At 40.4% G+C, this 17736-nt stretch overlaps 1 protein-coding gene across 1 annotated transcript; it reads left to right on the top strand.

The window, feature by feature from the left end:
- Positions 1–4417: 4417 nt before the first annotated feature.
- On the top strand, positions 4418–5916 carry LOC147893201 (aquaporin PIP2-7-like). Its single transcript, XM_087385658.1, has 4 exons — positions 4418–4733; positions 4829–5124; positions 5239–5379; positions 5560–5916. Exons 1-4 carry the CDS (start codon positions 4418–4420, stop codon positions 5680–5682), a joined length of 876 nt encoding a protein of 291 aa, XP_087241784.1. The 3' UTR covers positions 5683–5916.
- Positions 5917–17736: the final 11820 nt, after the last annotated feature.

Raw genomic sequence — 17736 nt, forward strand, 5'->3', positions numbered from 1 at the left:
TCTAGCTAGTTGTGTAGCTTGCAATTGCTTAGAAATTGCTAGCTTGTATCAACCCACAAATTATACGCTAAAGATCGTTATGGACCATGCTTGCTTAGTTACTTGTAAGACATAATTTGTTGTATTATAACATGCATTTCCTTATAGTTTTTAATACTTTATTTGCATAATAATTAACTAAAATTATGTTATGTATTTTAATGAAGTTTTTTTCAACATGTAAATTATTTTGAAGAAGAATTGATGATATGCATATATGATAGAAATTATACCATTCTAAATTAGCTTGTTGTCCTTTACTTGGTAGATCCAAACAAAGAATCATGAGAAGTACACATGTAAGTATTGCTAGCTACTACAATAGTGTGTGTGAAATATTGACATTTATGTACAGAGCATGATGTCATGAATGATCATAGTGCAGGTAGGTGCTTACTCAGGAAAAAGCAAGTCAATGGGAAAAGGCAACTTGACATCCCATGCCTATTTGCATAGGTAGATTACCATGTCTATAATCATCCAATTATGCTAGGAGGGGGCAAGACAATTCGATGGTTGCTCCCTCCCTCTCTCTCTCTCTCTCTCTCTCTCTCTCTCTCTCTCTCTCTCTCTCTCTCTCTCTCTCTCTCTCTCTCTCTCTCTCTCTCTCTCAGTCTAGTGCACTTCTATTGTTTTTTAAAGACACATTAATCACATGGTCTTGAATTTTTGAATACATATTAATGACATGAGATTGTTTATCTCTTTTACATGAACAATCATGGCAAAGAGAGAAGATAGGGCAGGACAATAGAAACTGCAAAATGAGGCTCATGGATGAGGATAAATTTCCTCGAAACCATAAGATTTTATTGCAATGTTAGGTCGTTAGAAGTTGATGTGCAACATTTGCAACTGAGTGTTCACAAGATCTGCCTTAAGGATGAGAAAACATTTGATAGAAGATGAAGAAAAACAAATAAAGAGATGTGAGGGACCAGGTGTCAAATCTATTTGCTGCCATCCTGCGAGGCCTTACCCATGCAAAAAATAGTATATCATGTGAAGAGCCTGAAGTTGTAAATGAGTGATAGTTTAACATGTATAACTATTCCAATGTAATGTGACAATGATTCGGAGCATGGGAATTGGAAATCAATTGTTGATTTCATACATGCCTTGTTTGGTGATACGTGGAAAGGTCTATGATATATTAGGGCTTGTTTATGTTGAATTAAATGCCATTTTGTAGATATTTCAGACTATTTATAATGTGACAAAATTCAAATATTTCAAATAGTTATGTCATTATGATATGGGAGGAGGTAAGACAATTGGGATGGTTGCTCTTTTCTCAAGGTCTAATGCACTTACATAATGTTGTTAGAATAATGTTGAGTGAAATTATTGTTTCAATGCAAGATGTATTGACAAATAAATTTGAACAAGACATGAAACTTATTGATAAACAAATTTAATGTAAGACTTTTTGAGAAATAAAATTTAATGCAAGACATGAAACTTATTGAGCGACAAAATGAATACCAAACCTTTGCACATTATGGAACTATTTATGTGTGCATATAGAGAAGAACATGGCTCCAGAGAAATGAGGGCAAAACCTTGCAAAGGCATGCGATTATGTTATGCTCCTAAATGCCATGTAGTGGACATGTAACATTTGCCATGAAGAGTATACAGGTTCAATTGCTAGAATGTGTAAACATTGCCTAGGCAATCCTCAAATACAAATTGGGAAGTGCAAAGGGTCGAGAATAGAAAGAGTGGTAGCCATGTTGGGAGGTGAAACATTTGCAAGTGCATACACAATTGTGGATGATATAGTCGCACACCACTAGTACCAACTTGTAATTGAAGAAAGAAGCATGGGTCTTAGATCCCCGAGTGAGCTGTGAGCAACTTTGGAAAGTTGCTCACAAAGTGCAAAGGCTCATAGTAGTGGCACAAGGTCCTTGGCATATTCAACAAGTTACTTGAATGTGCATATGGAAAGGGGGCAATGTAATAATGTGACTTGTTCAAATGCGCATGCACGTGTGCAATAGTAGTCCTTGGAAGCCTCCATCAAAGCACAACACATCGAGAAGGCACAACAAGATGTGTTTGAAGCGAGTTTGAAGCTATCTATTGCATGGGCTATCCATTGAACATGGTTCAAAAAGACACGGCCTCTGTGGATGATATAGTCACACACCACTAGTACCAACATGTAATTGAAGCATGACTATGATTGTGCCTGTGATTGTATGAAATACATCATCATGATAGGTAATCACAAGAAAATTCACGTGATTACATGAATATTCAATACCTAGTGAGGTGTTAACTAGGAATGTAACCATCGAGATAGCGATCGGGTCAAAAACTGAATTTGTGCAAGAGGTCGCAACAAATGTGGCCATTGCTTAAAAGATTCACATGGAGATGGGGTTTTCGATTGTGATAGAAGGGGTCTACCGGGTAGGGAGGGGATTTTGACAAAGAAATGTAGGCATAGGCTAGGGAAAGATGGACTCGCCTCTTATATGAAAATTCATGGAGATCCATGAAAATAATTGAAATGGAGTAGGAGGGGGAAAGCTGCATGTGAAAAGGCATCCCATATTGAGTAAGTCTAATTGAATGATTGAAAATTCTTCAATGGTCCTTTCTTGAATAACTGAAACCTCTTCTTAATAAAGAGAGGAGATGTTGGGAAGGCTAAAGTTAACACTAATTAGGTTTTTATAGCATATGGCGAGCTTATGATATGAACCAAGCAATAAGGCTAAAGAGAGGAGATGTTGGGAAGGCTAAAGTTAACACTAAGGTTTTTATAGCATATGGCAGGCTTATGATATGAACCAAGCAATAAGAAGGAGCTAATCCCTAGAGTGAATTTCATCATCGAAAGCCCTATATAAGAAAAAATTCGAAGGAATAATAATAACACTCCTATTTACGCATGATATGGGTCCTAAGTCCATCTTCCTTATAAAGCTTTTTTTTTGTGTGACTTTATAAACTACTTTCTATAAAAGTCCTTAGGTTGGGTCTCGAGGTTGCCTTGTAACTTGACCACTAGTTGTAGAACGTTTGCAATCTGTAGAATCAATAAACATGTTGCCATCTAGTTGGAGAATTGGGAAGCCATCAACCTTGGAATGCATCATCCACCTTGTGAGCTATTAAGGACATCACCAACACCTTGTAGGTTTCTTAAAAGGATGTGAAGGGCTAGGAAGAGGTGCTAGTTGCCTTTAGAAAAGAAAAGAAAATGCGTGATAGCTCTGGCTTGCTAGTGTCGGTGGCTAAAGATGAGAAAAAGGGCACTTGGATTCTTCTGAGCTAGCTAATCCCACATGGTAGGGTGAGGTACTTGGTTGATTGCTAGTTGATTGAAGAATTGAAGAGAGGGTACATGGAGGGGGTGGGCTTGATGGTGATGAGATTAGTGTAGTTTGCCCATGGGATGAAAGTGGGTGATTGGGGCGGCAATGGTGTTGAATATTCTTCTTGTTTTCATTTTCTAAGCAGTTGAAGATCGATGTCAAGAGTGCCCCATCCACACTCATCTTGTTCTCATCACGGCTCCACTACTGAAAGAGTTCCTTAAACCCTAAACCCTAAAGGCACGTAATTCATGTGAGTTGATCAAGCTGATGAGTACCCTAAGCAAAATCTGTTGATTTCTTATGCATAATGCTCTCTAATCGGATTGTGCAATTTACACACCCTGCAAGTTAGCAGCACCAATTGCCTCCACGCTGAATTCATGCTGTGGCCATGCTCAATTCATGCTCTCCAGGCCAAGATAGATGTTGAGCAAAGCAGAAAATTATGCAAAGATCCACTGGCGTTCTCCTCATCATCAAAGACGTCGTTGCTGCTGCAACTCGCAACCCAATATCGACCAATACGACGAGCTTGTAGATAGATTTAAGCTTTTGTCCTCATGATCGTGCCGTCTAAGTGATGAATTTTACGCCTGCCCGTCGCCATGATCGTGTCGACTAAGTTGGCACCCGCCCGTCGCCATGATCTTATCGTCTAAGCTCTCGCTTCCTACGTGCACTGACCTGCAGCAGTTCGTTTGCGTGAGCAACTCGGCCTTTCTACCTTGACGTTCTCCACACTCTGCCACCTTCCAGTTTGCCCCGCTTCTGGTGTGAGTCACGTCGGGGCTGCTTGCAAATCACTCTTGAGACATAACCGCTCCTGTTTAAATCACCCAATCCTGCCCTTCCTGAACTCACACAAGTGCGGAGTCTGGCTGGCGCATGAGAGGGAGGCAGCTAATCAACACAACTCCTGGGATTCTCTGAGAAGAGGCCGACAGATCATTTAGCAGCTCATCTGCACAGCTCCGTGTAGCAGGAGAACGCCTCATCCATCATCTATTTTGTGGCCAAATCTCTGCTCAAACAAGACACTGGCTATGGAAATAACTCACAATGAAGCCCAACTCCAGAGACCTCCAGCCGCTGCAGCAGCTCTTCCCCTCAGAGATTATAACGACCCACCTCCTGCTGGTGTCCTCGCTGTGCACGAATGCAAGCTTTGGTCTTTCTATCGTGCCCTTGTTGCCGAATTTGTCGCAACCGTACTCTTACTTTACGTCACCGTAGCTACCATCATAGGCGATGCTCGCCTCAACGCCACCACCTACTGTGGAGGAGTGGGAGTGCTGGGAACCGCTTGGGCCTTTGGTGGAATGATCTTCGTTCTTGTGTACTGCACAGCTGGCATATCAGGTACCGTAATCTTGCTCCCATCTGTGAGCTTTCTTCGATCTTCTCTTTCAACATGTGCCACTGTAAGAATCTTCGAGTTCCTTTGCTGCATGCAGGTGGACATCTGAACCCCGCAGTGACCCTCGGCATGTTCCTGGCCAGGAAGGTTTCTTTGGCTCGCGCACTTCTTTACATAGTAGTGCAGTGCCTTGGGGCCATCGCCGGAACCGGAATCGCAAGAGCTTTTCAATCTTCATACAACGATCGTCTTTTCTATATTGCAAACAGCGTGCGTCCAGGGTACTCTCAGGGCGTCGCATTCGCTGCAGAAATTATAGGCACCTTCGTGCTGGTGTACACCGTCTTTTCTGCAACCGATTCAAAACGCAGGGCGCGGGATTGCCATATTCCGGTAACTTATTGTCATGACTTAAGACTCCATATCCACGGCACAAGAACTATTTTTAATTTAATCTGTTGTTGAGCAGCCAAAGCTTACGCTGCAAATATACGCTACATTATGCAGGTGTTAGCGCCGTTGCCAATCGGTTTCGCTGTCTTCATGGTGCACCTAGCGACGATCCCGATTACTGGAACTGGCATCAACCCTGCCCGAAGCCTTGGGACTGCAATCGTATACGCGCATCAGACTAATTGGCACGAGCAGGTTAACATTTGCAGCTTTAAATCATGGACAATTTAAACGGATCGTCACATAGCATAAAGATAGCTCGAGTAACTAACCGCGATAGGACCGATGTCAAAGACTCAATACATATGATACTCCTAAAACTCTTGATTGTTTAGTCTAACGGAGCTTGAACGTGTTTGTCTGATGTCGTAGCAGTGGATCTTTTGGCTGGGGCCATTCACTGGAGCAGTTCTCGCGGCAGGCTATCACGAGCACGTATTACGAGCCGGGGCAGCCAAGGCCTTGCAGGGATCGTTCCGTAGCAGTGCAAGTGTTTAGATATCAGAGCAAAATAATCTGGCTCCTTAATGCCCAGTAAACCGTATACGTAGATTAATACACAAGATTTATGTTTCCTCTCTCTCCATCCATCAATCCACCGAATCACATAATCTCCAACCATAAATTCATCCGAGAAGGCTGCCGCCATTCGTGGTTCTCTAGTCTCCAGCCAACCGATCGAACCTGTATAATTCGTCTAAAATTCTTCAAAATCTTGCATTCTGTGTGTGATTTTCATGGCACCGGTATGCAGATTGCATAGCAGCATCAGTGTTTCCATTTGTAACTCTTTCTAGGCAATCATTCAAGTGCAGAACTGGGCTTGAAATCGTCAGAAGTCTGGCTACTCATCACTTTAAGGATATTCACCATGTGCGCAATCACACATCATGCTTCGTTCAATCTCTCTCTCTCTCTTCCATCGAACGAGTCAAATTGGCTGCATGGATGTTTCGGAGTTGTTTGGCTTGTGTGTGTGAGCGTTCACATTCTTTTTTTTTGGGCGGAGCTAAGTATTAAGACCATAGGCTTCCGAAGAGTTTTTTTATTTTCAAAAAACAATGACGAGCGCGTCTATTAGCGTGTCCGCAGAAATTTAAAAAACAATAGGATGCCCTTGTAACGCTCTGCATTTTAAAAAATCAAAATTAAAGAATGTTGTGTGGTTGTAGGAATCCCATTTCTACAGTGTAAAATGGAATTCCTGCAACCAACATCATTCTAATTTGCATGATTCTGTGCACATCTATAGCTAATGGTAATTCTATATTATTAAACAAGTTAAGGGCCAAAGTATTGGAATTTGAAGTCATATACAAGGCGACGATTACAATTCCGAATAAAATATTACAACGCCAAAATATTTTACATCACAAAGCTTTTATGGAGAAAACATTGCACAAGGAAATTGAATGCCAAAAAAATAACACGAGTATATTAATTCATGGCCCAAAAAGTGTTTGTATATACATATAAGACAAAGCTAAGCCACTTGTGGCTTCAAGTACAAAACAGAATACTAGCTAGCTAGCACTACTTCTATGACTGATCGGAGGCATCCTCATCATCGCTTCCATCACTGCTCCTGCCACCCTCGAAACCTTCTTCGTCGCCTTCTTCCTCCTCAATACCCTTGCCTTCTTCCTTCTAAATACCTCTAAGAGCCTATAAACGAGGGACAATGTCATGTATCAATGTATAAAAATCAAGATCAATTTACAACATAGACATTTTTAAAGTACTTTTAAATACATGCATGGGCGTTCCTGTAGCCCGGCTATACAACTCCTCAGTAATCAACCCCTCGTCATAGAAGTGCTTCCAAGTAGATCGCCTACCATGTCCATGATGATAGGCTATCTCGATAAGAGTAGGGTATCTACCCACGATATCAAGCTGTAAGATGACAGAATTTGTAGAGGGGTTAGAACAAAGGACAACCTCCTAATAAACCACATAAACACAATATAATTTGAGATCGATACTTACAAATTGGGCCTCTCATTATGTATTACACCCTACTCCAAAATATAAGGATTCATATTGCTCCATCTGGATCTGTCATGCCTCAACGTGCTGCAAACTGGGGTCCTGTTCCGCTAGCATTAGGGCTTTCTTCCACTCGTGCTTATGAAGGATGTGTGGCTAGCCCCTTGGTGGTTGTCCTCCCTCTCTCCTAGACATCTCGACCAGTGCGTGCCTCTTTAGCAAAGACCTCTTATTGGTAAGGATACTAGTAATCTTTGTCTTTACCCATGTGTCAATGAACTCAAGGTGTTCTGGATTGCGATCCCAGGTGGTGTGGTGTGGAGTGGGTTGGAGTCTATATTCTCGACTCATGCGGGGTGTTTTGACTGCTTGTCATGTACATATATAACTCTTGTGAAGTGGGAGGGTGCCCCAAAATATTGTATAATTGCTACAAGAAGGGATCTTGAGGATCAGGCAAACCTCCTAAAGAGCTTCCTAGCCACATGATGAGCTACAAATACACAAACATAAAGAATAAGGCAAGTAATGAGTAGAGCATTCAGACTAGGAGTAATAAGAGACAGAAGAAGAAGAAAAGAAGAGAAAAGAGAAGAGAATAAGAGTAATATGAGAAGAAGAAAGACAGAAAAGAATAGAAGAAGAGAAAGAAGAAAATAAAGGAAGAGAAGAGGAGAAGAAGAGAGAAAAGAAGAGAAGTGAAGAGAAGAAGAGAAGAAGATTAGACGAGAAGAGAAGAAGACAAGAAGAGCAAAGATGAAAAGGGAAGAAAGAAAGAAGAGAAGAAAAAAAGGGAGGAAGAGGATAAGAGAAAGAAGCATGCTTTATCCCAATTTCCCTCATGCTTACCCTATTCTCTCATGCAATCCCTTATTTCCATCATGCATGCCCTCTTTCCACAGGCATAAAAAAGCATGCTCTACCCCTATACATATGCATATGCATATGCATAAAGCTTTAAAGAGTTATGCATATGCATATGCATGACCATCAACTAGAAGGAAAGAACAATGCATACAACCTACCCCATCTCATTTGTGAATGCTTAAGGCATTGGAAATTTAACTTAAGCATGCATTCATTATGTATGAAAGGGAAAGGAGAAGGAAAGGATCAAGAAAGAGAAGAGAAAGAGAACAAGAAGAAGAAGGAATGAGTATGGGAAAATTAAGAAATGAGAAGAGGGATGAGAGTGAGAAGGAGAAGAAAAAGGGAATGAGCAGGAAAGGGGGAAAAAGGAGAAGGGAAAATGGAATGAGAATGAGAAGGAGAAGAAAGAAGGGAAACTATCACAACACATCTATCCTTGCAACTACTAGTGCATCTATAGGCACGGGTACAAAGTTCAAAAATAGCTTGATGTGCTATTAAATGCATTGTTAGACGCGCTTCAACACCAAATCTTGACCAAAATTTAATAGCGATAGACCGATGTGTTGTTAGACATGCTCCGACACCCAAATCTTGACAAAAAATTGACAGTGATAGATCGATCGACCTCCACATTAAACAAAAGTGCCCAATAACACATTCTATGTTCTATGTGCCTCCCTTGAGTTACTAAACTTTTAGACCATTTATAGATGGAGCAATGCAAATTTGAATGCATTACTCCAATAAGCTTTCTATTTTGCAAACATGGTGAATTATGCTAATAGATCAACTAGAATACTTTTTCTCATTTATGGTCTTTACATGCAAGCTATTGTCTAACATGCTGCCAAGGGGGAATAAATTACCGACCTCAAGAGATATGGTGAGGCACTATGTGACATCTCTTGGAGGGTTGGATTATAAGTGCATCCATGCATGCGTCAATGATCACGTTCTATTTCGTGGAGCACATAAGGGGGCTCAAGATCATCCTACTTGTGGCAAGCCAAGATATAAAGAATATCTCAAAACTTTGGATGTGCCTTGTAAGGTTCTATGAGTTTTCCCCACCATAATCCCTCATATCCAACATATGTTCAAGTGCAAATCCATTGGACAGCTCATGTCATGGCATTCCTACCATTGATCAACCGATGGCAAGTGGAGAACTCGCTTAGACACTCCTACGTGAAAGCATATTTGAAGACACGTGGCCAAGCTTCAAGGAAGAACCCAAGAACTTGAGACTTGGATTGGGTATGGATGATGTGAAGCCATTTGGTCTCAAAAGAACCTCCTATAGTGTATGGCCAGTGATATTGGTGAATTATAACCTTCCACCCTCTATGGCGATTAAGAAAGGACATGTTATGTTATCCCTTCTAATTCTAGGGAAACATAAATTCAAAAACGTGGATGTTTATCTAGAGCATTTGATTGATGAGCTAGAGATACTTTGGAGAAGTATCGAGGTGCATGACTTGAGTAGGCCATCTCCCTAGTCATGAGACTTCATCTACAAGGTAGTGTTGATGTGGACAATGCATGACTTCCTAGGCTATGGCGAGTGTTCAGGTAAGCATTGAACTTTTAATTATGAGTAGGCAATTGATGTGGCATTGAGAACCCACAATGCTTACACAATTGTATCTATTGTTAAGGTCTCACTACATCAGGTTACCATGCATGTCCTGTTTATGGTCCTTCACTAGTTGCTTCACGGCCAGAGGACTTGAAGAAGGTCATTTATAAGAATCACCATCTATTTCTCCCACCTAATCATCCTAGATATGTCACCCCTTGGAATGAAGTCCCTCCATGGTCACTCACTACGGGAGATTGGAAGCAAATTTGGGACCTTTCCATGACTCCTCCACATGGCATGAGCCACGGTAAGGGTTCGTAACTATTGTGTGCTATGCTAAATGGAAATTAAGATTGCACACTAACACCATCTTTTGTTTAGATACTCCATCTTTTATTAGCTACCATATTGGTCCAACCTCAAGATAAATCACCTGCTTGATCCCCATGCATATCTTCAAGAATGTGGTGACTACCATTTGGGATCATTTGATTGGGACACAAGATTCCTTGAGCCTTTTTACCCCATGCACCATGGATGTTATCAAAGAAAGAGATGGTAGCAGTGAAGCAAACTATCACTACAATTCATACTCCCACTGGATGCATGAGGTGTTTGAAGGGGGCCTTCACAAAGAGAAAGAAAAGAGGTGTAGAGCAATTATACGGCTTGAAATCCCATGATTGGCACAAGATGCTCCAAGTAAGTATGACTTGGCTTAATCTCTTTTTCCTTCCAAATTTGTGAGTCTAGAAGCAACTAATCAACCATCGCTCATGTGTTCAGTTCATACTACCTACTACCATTTCTCATTGTGCATCAAAGGACATAAAGGATTTAATTTACAAGATGGGCAAGCTTGTCAGGTACTTCACACTATACAAAATGTGAAGCGTATCAATGCTTGATGCAACGTTTTCATATTGCTAATATGGTGCACTTTTTTCTTTCTAGGTATGTGAGCTCAAAGGAAATAGATCTCACTACAATTGAGGATGCTCGAGTTATGTCAGTGGAGGTGGTTTGTTTAGTGGAGGAGATTTTTCCATGTTCGATTCTCACAAGCCAACTACATCTCATAGTGCATTTGGTGGATGAGATTGCTATATGCAGCACTGTACATGCACAATGGTTATTCTTCCTTGAGTGATTCATGAAGACCTTGAAGGGGTTTCATGAGGCAAAATACAATGCTCAAAGGTAGCATGGCCGAGGGTTGGTTGGTACAAGAGTCACTTGTATATATTTTATGAAGTTCTTGTCTATGTGGATAGCTCTCTCCCACAACTATGGAGAGATGAAGAAGACTTAAGGATGATCTCTATTGTGCCTCAAGGGAAAGGATGGAGCAAAGTAATGGACAGGGAGTTGCTTAATAATCTAAACTTCTATTGTATGCTTAATAGTGATGTGATGAAAAGATGGGTAACAAGATATGAGGATGCAAAAGCAAGAAGATGAGGAGAAAGGGCCCTCTTTTGTACACACCATGGATCTCGTGCGCCATACCCTGAGCATCTAAGAGCAATTCCAAAGGTTATTCATGTCAATTGGCTACTTGATGAAATGGAGAGAGCAGAGAGAGACGAGGGATGCATATCATAATGGAAGAATGGGAGTATGCTAGAGGATGCATGCAAAAGGTCGGTATATAGAATGTTTTGCATAAGTTAGAAGCTTTCAATAATTTAGATTGCTTATTTAATTGATTTTGACTTGGTATAGTGTACTATGTTCAATGCTATATGGTGTGAGGGCAAGCATTTTTGGACACAACAGATTGATGATAAGAGAAACACACAAGTTTGCGGCATCATTTTGCTAGCTTTGAGGGGGTCAATGGAGCCATGGATGATTATTGTGGCATAATCCAAGATATTATTAAGCTTGAATTTTGGCACTTCTGTGTATGTTTTGTATGTCAAGTGGTTTAAGGATGTGGTAGAAAGAGGCCCTAATGCAACAATCAAATTCCATGCAAGTGGCTTTGTAACTATTGACTCCACAAAGTTTTGGCAAAGCAAGAAGGACACACTAGTACTACCACAAAACAATGTGAACAGGTACCCTACACATATATAACAATGCTCACTTATATATATTTGATACTTTCAATGCAAGGAAATTAACATGTTTGTATTTGTGTTTGAATAGGTTTTCTATGAACCAATGGTGGACAATAATAGGTGGTGGCACGTCATACCTATTACGCCACATTCCAAAGTGTTGTATAGTACATTTACAAATATGGAGCATATGGAGAATAATCATGACCATGGATATGATGATGATCATGATACAAGAGAGGAGGATGATCGAGGCAGGAGATATAGATATTCAAGCCATTACCCACAAGGACGAGCCTACCATTAGTGATGCTGATTCTGATGAGCATAGTAGCACAAGTAGTAGTCGGCTGAATGTATTTGTAGATCTCCACATTGGTTTGGATATTGAAGTAGATAGTTTGGCAAGGGTTGATATCATTGAGGATGAGATCGAACTGTAGCCCATCATTGTATAATTTAAAGTTCTTACATATTGGCAAAACTATTTTATATATTGTCTCATTCTCCTCACCTCACTTAATTTTTGTATATGTGCATTTGGCAAAAATCATATAATGGTGTGTGACACATGCATAGCATTGATATTTTTGTTAAATTAGGTGCTTTGGTAATCATGGGCCATGTTTGGCAAGCCATGATGCACATTTATCAACCTGCAATAAAATTTTAAACTCTACTGTGCATTTATAAATGTGTTTATTATATAGTGCAGACGCGCTATTAAACGCATGTATAACTATTATTTTAAACGCATGAATAACCATGCTAATAGATGTGCACGTATTTTCATTAACTATATCAGTGCTTATAGATGTGCTCGATAGTTTTCACATCTATCGAGCACGTCTACGAATGCATTGTATTGTTGTGATAAAGAAGATTGGATGCTTTAAAAAAAGGAAGATTCAGTCTCCCGACTCAAGAAGATCACTTGAAATTCTCAATAGCCAACACCCCAAAAAACTTGAGTGTGCTAGTCAAATCTTCAATGACCTCCTCATGTAGTAGACCAATACCCTAGCTTTTATAAAACTTCCAAAATTCTAAATTTCCAAATGTGATAAATGGTCATCGCCTTTACCAACACCCAATTCCATATTCGATATTCCTCTATCTCCCAGTATGGCCAGTTTCCATGCAGGCTTCATATAGATTGAGAATTTCTCAAACCATTTTCTCACCTTCCCCCCAACATCCCTAATTGCCAAAAATTCCCAAAAGATATGCATATGGGTCTCCTTTCTTTATTTGCATAAAGGGCACACCCTCGAGTTCCACTAGATTAGGCACGTAGTTTGAAATAAGAAATTTCCTTCCAAACCCTTTGCAATCTCAACCTCCATATTGTAAAGTTATCAAGGGGTATACGCTTCATAATCCATTGCATTTGAAGCATTACTCGAGCATGACTTTGACCCAATGAGAAGACTGCGACTTAAAGTCCTTTGGAGAACATTTTTACAACTATTTGCTAGAGCTGAGGGTAAACCCTTTCAATTCATCGTCACATCTCAGAGTCCTGGTAGTTGGTCAATCCTCTTTTATCCTATCCAGAAGTATTCACACCAATCATATTCCACTATTAGTGAGTCAAAACCAAATAGTCAATCCATTAATGGAAAGCCAATTATCTATCTCTGGGTCCCAAATGTCCCTAAAAGTCTTTAAGCCCCTCTTGAAAACTATCAAACAACCAAAGGAATCTACCGATAGACCCTTCCCCATAAACAAATTTGAACCCAACCTAATAGCATCCATGAACTTTATTATGTGGCAATCTTGAGAGCAGTTCAGATTGAGGATTTTGAGAAGAACGTCAGATAACACTAAGTCTTGCATCGCCCATCAATTTTTGATCCTATGGCCCATTCCAACATATCCAAAATCGAGCAAGCTTTGCCCAAGGATGATTACATCCAAGCTTGAATGACCACTTGGAACATTAATAATCACATTTTCCCTTCATTCTTTCAAGACCACAATACAACGTCTGTGCTCAACAGATGACAGGATCTCGTATGCAAGAGAGAAAAGCAGATAGTATGGAGAATCAAAAAATTTGATTACTGTAAAACTGATACAATAGATGGCGCTGCCTCCCAGCCATGCGCTCCTATGTGAGAAGCTTCGATGGAATGCTGGAAACAATAGAGGATGGAGGCTGGATGCTAAGGAATCATGGTTGCTGTCGGGCTTGCTCTTATATAGCCACCAGTCGCAGTCAGTTAGACCCAATTGGGAGATTGACCCAGTCGGCCCAAAACGGCCGGTTGGAGGTCGGTCCTGAAATAGGCCAGCGACCACACGTAAGAACCGTGGTGCAAAATAGAGCAACTTACCTACGGTGTCCATTCGGCCCAGAGCCATCCGGGATCATCTGGGGCTCCAAACAGGCCTCGCAACCCGAGAGTGGGCTGTTGCCCCAGGAAATGCTCCATTTACCCTCAGTGCGGTCAGTCATGTGATGCCTTCCTGCACTTGCATGTAGCCTAGTTAGTAGTGTGCCAACTCTATTTGAAGCTGTCACGCCACACATGGCCCCCATCTGGTGTCCAAACCAGATAACCGAGCTACTCAAATGCCTTCTCCTCATATGGGGGGCTTACAAGTAGAGTTAGCTGGTTCTCGCGTAGTTACACGAGAGTGGAGCATTGATATCTAACACCCCTCCCAATGTCCACCCGTAAGTGAACTACTTTTTCGGCCCAATGCCAAGTCGATGAAGATGCCTCTCCAGTAAGTCTCTTCCAAGAGCCTTTGTGAAGATGTCCACAGAACGGCGGATTTTACATCCATCTGAAACACGGGCCAACTTTCTTATCCTGCTAAAGCCAAAACACTGCGAATTGTGGTTAGTCAAGCTATGGGAGCAAAAGTCTCCTGATAATCAAAACCATGTACTTGTGCGAATCCTTTTGCCACAAGCCGAGTCTTGTACTTATCCAATGTGCCGTCGGACTTGTACTTGGTCTTGTACACCCACTTGGTGCCGATTACCTTGCATTTTGGTGGTCGATCCACAAGGTCCCAAGTGTTGTTCTTCATTATGGAGCCATACTCCGACTGCATAGCCTTCATCCACCTATCATCACCCTGTAATTTCCTTTTTAAGCTCTTGGACTTCTTAATTCAACAAACTATTTTCAGCTCCAGACTTCTTGGTCCCAATATTGCACTGCCTGTCTTTAAGATGCAATTTTTAACAAAAAATACCCCTTTTTTTTAAATGCTAGGGGCAAAATTGTCGGTATTTCTATCAAAAAAAATCCATCGGTATTTTTGTTAGGGCATAAGTAGTACCAGCATCAATATTTTTATCATCGCTCGATGAAAATACAACGCTATGGAATTTTGAAAAAAATAACCCACTATATATATTTCATTATAAGGTAGCACATAAATAAATATAGGCCATCCGACCTACAAAATTGCCTAAAACTCTCTCTCATCATGTATCACAAAATTTCTTAAACTCCTTTATCATATACATGTCATCTAGCTCAACAATAGAAAATAATAATAAAAGTAGAAACTATTTGATTTAAACTTTTAGAATTTCGTGTATTTGTAAACAAAAACTATCTCCAAAAAAGACATTATCATGTATATGTTGAAGCAAAATGACTACTTCTCTGCGTTACTCTCACGAGTTTGTCACTCTCTTCATCATCGCTACGGGGGTCACTCGTGACCTGCTCTTGTACATCTTGTTGTATGTATTGGTACTCTTCTTGTACATCTAGTTGTATTTATTGGTACTCTTCTTGGATGATGTAATCATTGTCCATGAAGATATCCACACAAGCCATCATGTCCATGTGAAGCCCTTGCAGATGTTGGGCATGTATTGGTTTCTACAAAACTTCATTGGGTCCCTCAAGTTGGTTCTTGCTACTTTCAATGCATGCTCCTCCAAGCATTCTTTCTCTTGATCCCAACCATGTGCATGCACTTCCACATTAAACTTAGTCCATTGTTCATTGTGTTTCATTTTAGTCATGACATGGGACATAAGAGTATCCACATGCTATATGGTGGCAACATGAGAGAGATCGTTTGGGTTCATTGAAGACTACCAAGGGTTTGGGTAGTCTGTTAATCTAGTGGAAAACAACAAGCAAGTAGGGGACATATAAGACACATTACAAACCATGGCACTTCAACAAACCAACAATGCTAAAAATAAACCACTCATCACATATAATCGTACTCGAATTCACAAATGTAGAGACTATCAAGAGCAACCATACTCACAAGCATGATTGTAACTTCATATTCATATTTGTATGGGTAGTCATGTTTTCAATCTGATGGAAAAGAGGTAAAAAGTGAGGGAGTTGAATGAAAGGAGAGTAAATGAGGAAGGCAATGCAAAAAAGAGAGGGATATGTATAGAAAGAGAGGGGAAAGAGGGGGGAAAAGAAGAGCAAATGAGAGGACAAGAGATAAAAGAGAGGGAATGAAGGGAAAAGAGAGAAAAAGAGAAGGAAAAAGAGAGCAAATGAGAAGACAAGAGATAAAAGAGAGTGAATAACATAAAAGAGAGGGAAAGATAGGGGGAAGGAGAGGGAATGAAGGGAAAAGAAAGCAAAAAAGGAGAGGGAAACATGCAAAAAGGAGGTAGAAACAATAGGGGAAAAGGGAGGAAGAGAGTGAGGGGATGAAGGGAAAAGAGAGCAAATGAGAAGGCAAGAAGAGGAGAGAAGGAAGGAGAGAAAATGAGAAAGGCGATGCAAAAAGATGCAAAAAGAGAGGGGCAAAGAGAGGGAATGAAGGGAAAAGAGGGGGAAAAGAAAGGGGGGCAAAGGGGAAAAAGAGAGAAAAGAAGAGGGGAAAGAAAAGAAAAGGAGAGGGAGAGCAGAGGGAGATCCTACACCCATCTCATTTGCTAACACTTAAGGCATTGCAAATGGTCGATATAAAACACAACATGAGCAAAAAAGAGAGAAAGAGAAGAGTTTCTTACCTAGAGCTCAAATTGCCATAAAAAATTAGAGATTAGGATTCCCTGTGGGTGTTTACAAAAGGAAAAAAAACACACCATTTTTCATAAGATCTAGTGAGAAGAAAAGGAGAAACTAAAGGAGCAAAGCAAAAGAGAAAATAGAGCAAGGAGCAAAGCAAATCAAGGCAAAGGAGGAGCAAAGGAGCAACGCAAAGGCCAAAACAAAGCAAAAGGGAAACAACAAAGCAAGAGGTATTCTTCTTCTTGTTTTAAATTGGAAGATGAGCATTGGGTTTCTTAAAAATCTTTTTTTTACCTTGATGAATGCTAAAAACTAGAGGGAATAATGTTAGACACAAAAAATGAAATTTAACACTTAGAATACAAAGTGGGATGAAAGAAGCACTATCTTTAAAGAACTTGGAGAAAAAGCTTGGTGAAAAGCAAACAAGGTAGAGAGGGAGCTTGGGGTAGAGGGAACAAGGAGGAGGAGGGTGCATAAGGGAGGAAATGCAAAGATGAAAAGAGCCAATTTCTTCAGAATGAAGTGGCGAAATGTGATTTGGGTTATTCTTGGGTTCCTAGACCGTCACTATTTTTGTTGGTATTTTTGTTGAAAATTAGAAATCTGTAAGTGTCGATAAATTCCTAGTAGGCATTTTTGTTGGAAAACAATGATGGATAGACCGACCAAAATAGGGATTTTTAATCATAGTTAGTCTAATTTTTCCTCTTTAAGGGCTTTAATTTTGATCTTTGGCATGGTTTTGAATGTGAGCATATAGATAGGATCAATGGGACCTAATTGGATGAAGAGCTAATGCCTGGAAACTCAGGGTGGCTTGACTAGAAGTTTCATTAGTTTTGCACATGTTGAGTTTCCATGAGAGGCTTGACTAGAAGTTGCATTAGTTTTGCACATGTTGCAAGCAGCAAATTTGAGTTTCCATGAGAGCATTTCAAATTCTAGATGTTACTTATGCTAGATCATCAGTGAGTTGATGGTGCTTAAGTCATGGTTGCATGCATATTGCACATGTGTCACATTATTTATATAGGATGAGGAGAGCGAGAGGGGACCTGCACGTCCC

This window comes from Dipteris shenzhenensis, chromosome 15 (assembly GCF_047967505.1).
Source record: "Dipteris shenzhenensis isolate YYH24624 ecotype China chromosome 15, Dip_SZ_1.0, whole genome shotgun sequence".
Lineage (NCBI taxonomy): Eukaryota > Viridiplantae > Streptophyta > Polypodiopsida > Gleicheniales > Dipteridaceae > Dipteris > Dipteris shenzhenensis.